The sequence below is a fragment of the Phragmites australis genome, chromosome 1 (genome assembly GCF_958298935.1).
Source record: "Phragmites australis chromosome 1, lpPhrAust1.1, whole genome shotgun sequence".
Taxonomy (NCBI): Eukaryota; Viridiplantae; Streptophyta; class Magnoliopsida; order Poales; family Poaceae; genus Phragmites; species Phragmites australis.
The window spans coordinates 55,457,031-55,465,653 of NC_084921.1; the positions used below are offsets into that span (position 1 = coordinate 55,457,031).

At 46.3% G+C, this 8,623-nt stretch overlaps 2 protein-coding genes across 2 annotated transcripts; both read right to left on the minus strand.

Moving 5' to 3' along the window:
* Nucleotides 1-449: 449 nt before the first annotated feature.
* On the minus strand, nt 450-3,434 carry LOC133928986 (cell division protein FtsY homolog, chloroplastic). Its single transcript, XM_062375549.1, has 11 exons — nt 3,052-3,434; nt 2,853-2,957; nt 2,687-2,760; nt 2,542-2,600; nt 2,177-2,214; nt 1,799-1,919; nt 1,634-1,702; nt 1,464-1,546; nt 1,219-1,287; nt 1,063-1,125; nt 450-978 (listed from the first exon to the last, which is right to left on the minus strand). The coding sequence occupies exons 1-11, from the start codon at nt 3,340-3,342 to the stop codon at nt 865-867; spliced, it is 1,086 nt and encodes a 361-aa protein (XP_062231533.1). The 5' UTR covers nt 3,343-3,434; the 3' UTR covers nt 450-864.
* A 1,877-nt stretch (nt 3,435-5,311) lies between these two features.
* Nucleotides 5,312-7,262, minus strand: LOC133928994 (phospholipase A1-Igamma1, chloroplastic-like). The gene has a single exon (XM_062375561.1). The coding sequence runs from the start codon at nt 7,098-7,100 to the stop codon at nt 5,523-5,525; it is 1,578 nt and encodes a 525-aa protein (XP_062231545.1). The 5' UTR covers nt 7,101-7,262; the 3' UTR covers nt 5,312-5,522.
* Nucleotides 7,263-8,623: the final 1,361 nt, after the last annotated feature.

The window sequence follows — 8,623 nt, forward strand, 5'->3', positions numbered from 1 at the left end:
AAGGTATTATTGATAACCTCTTTGCAATCAGAAAAACTATTGAATTTGCAAGCAGATATCATGAGTGGGATATTACCATGGTCATCAGTTACAAAGCACCATTTCATAGGGAAGGTTAGTACAATTGTTCCAGGGGTTAATTTCTTTTTTTTTTCATTGTGTTCTGTACAGGGGTATCTAATATTATCAACGTTATTATGCTGGTATATTCTTGCTTAAGTTCAAAAGTCCAAGACCGTCTCTTATCTTCCTGCTGTGCGTGGACAATTAGGATGCGCGGAAGAAGCCAGAAGTTCAGAAGTTACACTAGGTTTGAACAAAACTGTGATGCTTGAAAATTTTGCTTCTAATTTCAAGCATGTTTGCAAAATTGTAACGGCTCATCCGTGATGAGATCGCGACCCAAGAATCAGTAAGAACTGGGGTAGTAAAATGGATTGGGGGACAGAGAAGAGAACAGATATGGATACATATCTTTCACGTTTCTTTCTCTGAATCCTCCCGATACATTTCAGTTTCACAAGTCCATAACTCCCAGCCTCAGCGACTTACAGAAGGGGTCCGCTGTAATATATACTCCATCAACAAACAACTCTACTCATAACAGACTGGAAGATAATCTCTCACAGAATGGTCCAGGCAACAGTCGTGCTCCACGAAATCGAACTAATGTCGAGCCCAGCTATCGGTCTCCCATCTTAGCTCCTTGACAGTACATCTTGACTCCAGCCTTCTGCTTCCTTCGCTTTTGCAGCTTCGTAGCCATGGCGGACACCACAAAAATCTCTTACATGGAAGGCCAAAATAATGACAAGAGTCAAAAACTTTGCAGCGGAAGCATATTTATTTCTCCAAAATGCAAACTCATGGGAAAATGGCTTCAACAAATGCCTCGGCATCAAAAGGTTGTAGATCTTCCATCCCTTCACCGACCCCAATAAACTTAACTGGAATTCCAAGTTCATCGACAACGCTGACCTGCCAAGACATCAAGCAAAAAATCCAGGTTAGACAGTGACGGCAACTATTCAATTTTGCATATTGCAAGAAAGTAGTGCATACCACACAACCACCCCGTGCGGTGCCATCTAGCTTAGTCAGGATGAATCCAGTGATTCCAACAACCTGGTATTAAGCCAAGAAGGTTCATATTACCACTAATCTTATTGATAAATAGAATATGAAATTCAGCTCCAAAACAGCAGGTATGGTGATTACATCATTGAACTCCCTCGCTTGCTGTAGCATGTTTAAGCCAGTTGTGCCATCGAGAACCAGTAAAATCTCCTGTAGATCATGGACTACATTATAGTAGTTATCAACTAAAACATGTGGAAAGAATAAAGTATCAGGATATTTGTAAGAATTATGCATCACTAAACCTGCCAACAAAGTAATAAGCAACAATGTTGTTGGCCTTATCATCATCAAACTATTTTTTTACAGTTGAGAGTACAACATACATTAGGAGCACCAGGAAGGGCTTTAGCTATGACTTTTTTGCAAGAAACCAACTCTTCCATCAGACCATAATTTGTATGAAGTCCTGCAGAACAATGTTGAAACATAATTAGTGTTCACAACAAGCAAGTAATTAGATATGTTCTGCTCTAATCTTTTAAAATAACCATACGTCCTGACGTATCACATAGAACCACATCAAATCCTTCACGCTTCCCACGCTTCACTGCCTGCGAAAGAACTACCATGCAAGTCAAATTAGATGAAACATAAGAGCAGAGCTCCGTATGAGAGAGAAGAGTACTTTCATAGTGCTCATCAGACCATAAAGCCATACCTGCTGGAGGTTGTGCCTTCTTATCATTATCAATGACAATCTCTGAACCAGTTCTCTCAGCCCAAACTTCTAGCTGGTCACGAGCCGCTGCTCTGAAGGTATCACCTGCTGCCATCAATACCTATATTATGGTTCAAGGCAGGAATGTAAACTCATTAACTTTATTTGTTGGGAAACCATGGTTGATCCAGAACTATAAATAGAAGGCAAGCAGTATATTATTACATCATCAAACATGACAGTGCACAAATCTGAGAGAGCGCTGTTTATAATTAGATTTTCCACCCTAGCAACAATGTGCTGAAGCAATACATATAGCTGGACCTTTTCCAACACAACTAGCCTATAAACCAGGAGACATCAAGAAAATTGCCTCACCTTCACTCCTTCATTCTTAAATCTGTAAGCAAGCTTTCCTACAAACAAAATTGCAAACAAAAAGAGTGATTAATAGACCAGTCGATAGGATCATGTTGTTGAACACAAGGAAAACAACCCTTCAAAATTAATAAAATATAGAAAGAGCACAGTGTCAAACTAAGCAGTGGCTCCAATTCAAACCGATGTGGTCTTTCATAACAAGTTACTCAAACTCTGACCTCATAGTGCTAGATTACTAGGGACCTAGAGTTCCTCTTCCAGTTGAAAATTAGTGTCTATGTCCAATTAAGTTAACAAGACAAAGATTCAACTCGCTGAATGCAATGCAATCGGCGATGCAGTAAAGTATGCAAGGGAATTACCTAGCGAGGTTGTCTTTCCACCACCATTCACTCCCACGATCATGATGACCGCCGGCTTCCTGGCATGATGAAAAAACACAATTAGAACTCCCAAACCCCAAACACCAAGCACGAAATGATTCTCCTAGGCAGGAGAGGGCAGAACCTGAAGCCGAGCTTCAGCTCCGAGTTGCCGCCCTTGCTCGTCAGCAATTCGAGAATGCACCTTTTCAGCGCCGCCTGCACCATCAACAATATGAATTACCAGTAAACCAACCAATCAAAATGTCCACTGAAACTGAAGCTGGGGGGCATTAGATGACCGAATCGACCTTTATCTCGCTTCCCGACTTGAGCTTGCCATCGCGGATTTCCTCGCGGAGCGTGTCGACGATCCGGAACGAGATTTTGGGCCCGAAGTCCGACACCAGCAGCGCCTGCGTGGGAATTAGTAGTAAGGAACACCGGAATCGAGCTCGTCGAGGACGCGGTCGAAGCAAGAAGCAAGGAGGCTCGAGAGCTGGTAGGTACCTCCTCGAGCTCGTCGAGGACGCGGTCGGTGTCGGCGAGGTTCCAGTAGGTGAGGAGCTCGTCGACGACGGAGAGGTTCTCGCGAGTCTTGGAGAAGCCGGAGAAGAGCTTCTCAACGTCGCTCTTGGCCTTCTCCTTGATGAGGCGGCCGAGGCGGGTGAAGAAGCCCGCCTGTCCGGCCGCGGCCGCGCAGCGCTGGAGGCCAGCGCGGGCGCGGCAGCCGGAGCGGACGCGGACGGAGGCGGTGCCGGCGTGGGAGAGGAAGGGGAGCACGTGGGAGGGTGCCGCCATTTCGGGCGCTGCGAAGCCTGCGGCCTGCGCTGCGCAGCGGATACGATAGGTCTGTGGATAGCACTAGCCCGGGCACTTGGCACGGCATCTCCCGCGGCTCTTTTTATTTTTATATTTTTTAAAATCTAAAAATAGTAAATATATGCATTCATTTTTAAAATTTTATAATTCTATATTTCTGTTTTCCTAGGGAATGACCCTATGTCTACCTGATCCGCTATGGTGAATAGGCCTTGTAACCTGTGCTAGTTGAAAAGACGATATGTATATGTTGCCTAATAACGATATGTAGCTGAATTTATTTAATTTTTAAATAAAATTAAGAATAATTATGAAATAAAAAATTTTATTTTTTTAAAAAAAATTATGAATCAATTCTAGAGTTATTTTTAAAGGTGTTTTAATCGGACAATTCGCAAAAGTAAACGTTTACGATTAGTATAAAGTTCACGGTATATGATTTTAAATATTATAATATCAGAGATACAAAATGAATTCTACTGTGTAAACCGGGGGACAGAGCGATTGCTTGGAGCCCTTTGTCACGATGCTGACAGAGGGCGGAAGCTAAAAATGAATCAAATGTAGAATATTAATATAGTAGAATAAGATGTCAATAATATATGATAGAAGGAATATAGTCACTAAAGTACTCTTAAACCTAAAATGTGTCCCCGCTTTGGGACCATACCCATATGCTCATACGGTCTCGGTGCCCTACAGCTCCGTGCTCTCACGTTGTCCTTTGCACGTGAGTGGGTCCGGTGGGACTAATGTCCGTGAAGGTCGGTCGCTAAGAACTAGCATCGCGTATGACCTGAGCAGAGGAAGGTGTCAAATTCAGCGGCGTATTGTGTGGTACCCTCCCTAATGACATGCTCTATGTACTCCAATGTCGCTTGTATGTCATCGAAATCATTCAGCTTTGCATATGGTTTACAGAGCAAAACATATTAGCATCAATTGCAAATGCGAAATTTATGAAGTACATAATATATTCTTGTCATAGTTACATGGCTCTCTAGTAATGGCGCGAGATGAGGACACACTGGCATTTGTGTAATACAGCCTAAAGGAGTTGTTACAGTAGTGCTCATAGACACTAGTGTAACACGTCGGGAGGAGCCGCCGTCGTAATGCTCAATGTATGTTGGACCTGTTACAGTAGTGCTCATAGACACTAGTGTAACAGGTCGGGAGGAGCCGCCATCGTAATGCTCAATGTACGTTGAACCTAGGGGTGGATGAGGTCAAGCTGTGAACGTCGCCTATTTTCATATTTAGTGTAAGTTAAAATTCCATGCGGATTTTTTTTATTTATTTAAAATCCTAAAATTGTAATATATGCATATGTTGTTTAGATTTTGCAATTATATACTCCTGTCACCCATTAAAAAAATGACAAGCTATCTATCACTCTTTTAATGAACGACAAGTGAGACCGTAGCCTCATTGTCCAATCCCAGGATGATGACACCAACTATCGTCTGTCAATCCCAGGATGGTGACAAGTATCTTATCGTACTTTCGAATTGCAAAATTTGAAAACAGATGTATATATTTGCAATCTTTAGATTTAAAAATATAAAAATTCAGCTCCCGCAATACAACGGAGCTCACCAGGCCGTACGCGGATGAGGCCCACGCTGTGATTCTGGTAGATTGGATGGGCTGGCAGTTGGTAACTTAACAGGCTGAATTTTGGAGATACCGGGCCATCCGTGGCGTCCAGTCCAGGCACAGGCCCATAAATCGTATCGCGTGCAGCGCAGCACTGCAGCCCCATCTGGTACTGGTAGCGATACAAACTGCTAATTTGCGCCATCATTTATCTGTTGTTTGCAGCATGCGCAGCTCATTTTATTATCTTGAACAAAAATACGCATTCATGGTTTGTGTTTGACACTGCTCAGCTCCTTGTTGGATCAGTTCTGGACAAGCAGCACTGTTATTAGCCAGGTACCGAGTGTGATTCATGTACTACCACAGTAGCTTATTGATTGAAATCCATGCTGTTGTTGTACACTGAGTATTAACTTACCGTGCAAGTACAGTACAACTAGAGCCTGCATCAGTTGGCATAGATCGGCCTTGATACCAACAAGGCATGCTTGTCAATTATATTGTAGCTCTCTACGTGTAGTATATAGTGCACTACACCACGAACACGGACGCATGCATCAGTTGGCGGTGAGTCCGAGCTGATCGAGGTGATGGTCGGTGTCCTCCGGGTGGTCGTCGACCTCCCTCTGGCGCGGCGGCAGCACCCACCGCCCGTCCTCCGTCCTGACCATGCCCTTGTTCTCGTCCTGTCGCCACACGGGCGGCACCATGTGCTCGTCCAGGAGGAAGTCCGCCGCCTTGTTCACCAGCGCCGGGTCCCTGCCGCAGAGCTGGAACCCCTGGTCGCGGCCCTGGTAGCCGTCGAGCAGGTGCAGGTGCGCCTCGAGGTTGTGGTAGCATGCCGGGTCGAGCGTGTCCTTGAGGAACGTAGACACCTTGTGGTCCAGCGCCAGCTCCACGCCCAGGTGCACGTACACGGCCCCCAACCCCAGCGAGTCGATCGACCGCAGCGCCCACTCCGGGAATGTCTTCTCGTCGAAGACGTAGAACACGCCGGGCACCTTGGGCACAGTGTCGTGGACGTTCAGGATGCGCAGCGCGCGCACGCCCAGCTCCTGCTCGAACCGGTCCTTGAACTTGGTGTTCCCCACGCGCGGGCCCGAGTAGGAGAAGACGCAGACGGGCGCTCTCTTGCCGTCGGACGACGCGTTCGCGCCGGTCTCCGCGATGTCGAAGGCGCTCAGCATCGCCAGTGCGCTGCCCAGGCTGTGCCCCGTGACCGTCACGCTCACCTCCTCGCCCCTGCCGTGGTACAGCTCCACCAGCTTCCGCACCTCGGCCAGCACCTGCTGCCGCGCCGAGTACCGGCACCAGCGGCACTCCACGTCCTTGCCCGTGTACAGCTCCGCGAACCCTGACTCCACCTTCACGCTGGGGTCAGGGCACGGGATCCCAAACTCGCTCACCGGCTTCGGGGTCGCCGTCAGGTCGGCCACCCACTCCAGCCGGGTCACCGTGCCGCGCCAGGCCACGGCGATGTCCCGCCGGCCGATGCGCGCCGTCTCCTCGTCGGTGGACACTGCCACGAAGCCGATGAAGGTGGCCGTCTCACTCCACAGCTTGGAGTCGGCAGACTTGTGCTTCTGGTTGTTGAAGTTGGGCACCTTCACGCTGGAGGTGGCGTACAGGTAGCGGGACACCTCGTAGCCCACGCCATCGAGGCCGACGCCCTGGAAGAAGGTCTGCGCCGGGTACCTGCAGCTGCCGCAGTAGCGGGAGAAGCGGTCGTAGTCGAAGGCGTCGTAGCACGCCTGTGCGAACTCGCCGTACCGGATGAGCTCACCGCGGAGCACCGTGTCGATGGGGTCCAGAAGCCCCTCCCAGTTGTTGCTGCCGTGGATCTCCCGCCACCGCGCGGTCAGCTGCCCGTCGGAACGCCCCGACTTCTCCGCCAGAGAGCCGCGCTCCATGTCGCCGACCACGGACGTCGGCGGGTCGGTTGACACCGCCGAGCTGGCGACATGACTCGAACGACCACGGCGCTGCTGCAGCTCGCGCCTTGATCCGGCCGAAGAAGCGCTGTTCTGTGCTGCGCTAATGAGCCACCGGCGCCCGGTCGGAGGCTGCTGGAAGAGGATCGTCGGCCGGCGGTGGTTGACGGCGGGGAGGTTCGGGCAAGAAGAGATTGTGGCCATCGATTATACTTGCTGTGACCGATCAGGTGCTTATATGAAGCAAATTAGAACAATGGGAATTACGGTGAGGTTTGCGAAGTTTTGAGCTTGTCGCTCGCTCGCTAGCTAAGTCTAAGCTTGCTTTCTTGAGTTGTCGAAGGGAGGAAGAAGCTCACCACTGGTATATATACATGGTGACTACAAAAAAAATCGAGGTGGCTTTCTTGGTCATGCGGGTTCACAACTGCTAACGTGAACGGAACACGTGTGAGATGTCGCGCGCGCGTTTCTGACGAGTGCTTCATTGCATGGATAAGAAATCTGGTTGAGCTGTTGCACAGGGGTGACACTTGGATAGGCACACAAGTTGCACACCAAGATTGGCTTCAGTCAAAAAAATCTGATTGGATCTCAAGTGCCACCGTGCAAAGGTACGCGTGCAACATGCTTCGTATATATGTCCATTACTAGCTTGAGCGACTACTAGCTAGAAGAAAGGAAATTTGTGGTGGCCGGTCGCGGGTCGCCATCCCTGTGGTACAGTAGTCTTTGGATCGTAGAGAAAAGTGGATCGGAGGGGTCACTTCGTCGCTGCAAATATATATAGGAAGAATATATGGTATTTTCGGAGTATGTACTCTCATAAACGTATTTCATAACATAAGAAGTATCTTATATAATAAATAGTATGTATGTAGAGCATGTAAGTATATGAGATCATCCAAATGGTACTTATACTTTTAGTGGTTTGACATTTTTTTTAGTATATTGTATTTTATGTACAAATATGAATGTATTATCAAAATCTATTAAAATTGATGGACTTTTTTTTTAAATTTTTCATGTAATTTACATTGAAGTATCTTAGAATGAGTATATAAGTATACTCATAGTGATAAATGAGTATATACAGTTTATTTATATGATACTCCATCCGATTGCAAATGTAGGTCGTTTTAGACTTATACATAAGGATTAAGAAAGTAGATTAAATGGCCTTGTTGCCCCTTATTTATTCTGCATTGGAAAAGATAACTTATTCATTTGTGAGAGTGATATCATTTATTAAACAAGGGAAAGAAGGGAATAAAAGAGAAAAAAGTACATAGAAGTTTAAGAATGATTTATTTAGAGAATAGTTGAGGAGGCTAAAACGATCTATATTTGCAATCAGAGGAAGTATATTATAGTAGAGAGTATTTAATCTCGAGAGTACAGACTAATTTTCCCCCCTCTCTCTCTCTATATCATCGACTATATGCTGAAAATGTTGCGTGATACTTTTTGTGTGTGCAAAAGTAACTCGTTGCAACCCACCACTTATGATACTAGTTTTAATCTGTTTTTACTTTTGCTTACGCTATACTAATTTAAGAATTATAATTGTTATAGTATATGTTGTATATTATCGGGGTACGCATGAGCTAGAGCATTCCCCCCCCCCCCCCCAACAACCCACCACTACAATTATATGGCGAAAACCCAATACAGAAATGTACTATATTTATAGTAAATATGTAATTATTAATTACATATTCCTCCTC

What these genes read in the sequence shown, in the direction of transcription:
- LOC133928986 (XM_062375549.1), bottom strand. Translation starts at nt 3,342, where the DNA reads ATGGCGGCACCCTCCCACGTGCTCCCCTTCCTCTCCCACGCCGGCACC. An exon ending in CCCTTCCTGGTGCTCCTAAT is followed by an intron (nt 1,288 to 1,463) that starts GTATGTTGTACT and finishes CATGATCTACAG; the next exon opens with GAGATTTTACTGGTTCTCGA. An exon ending in CCGCACGGGGTGGTTGTGTG is followed by an intron (nt 979 to 1,062) that starts GTATGCACTACT and finishes ATGTCTTGGCAG; the next exon opens with GTCAGCGTTGTCGATGAACT.
- LOC133928994 (XM_062375561.1), bottom strand. Translation starts at nt 7,100, where the DNA reads ATGGCCACAATCTCTTCTTGCCCGAACCTCCCCGCCGTCAACCACCGC.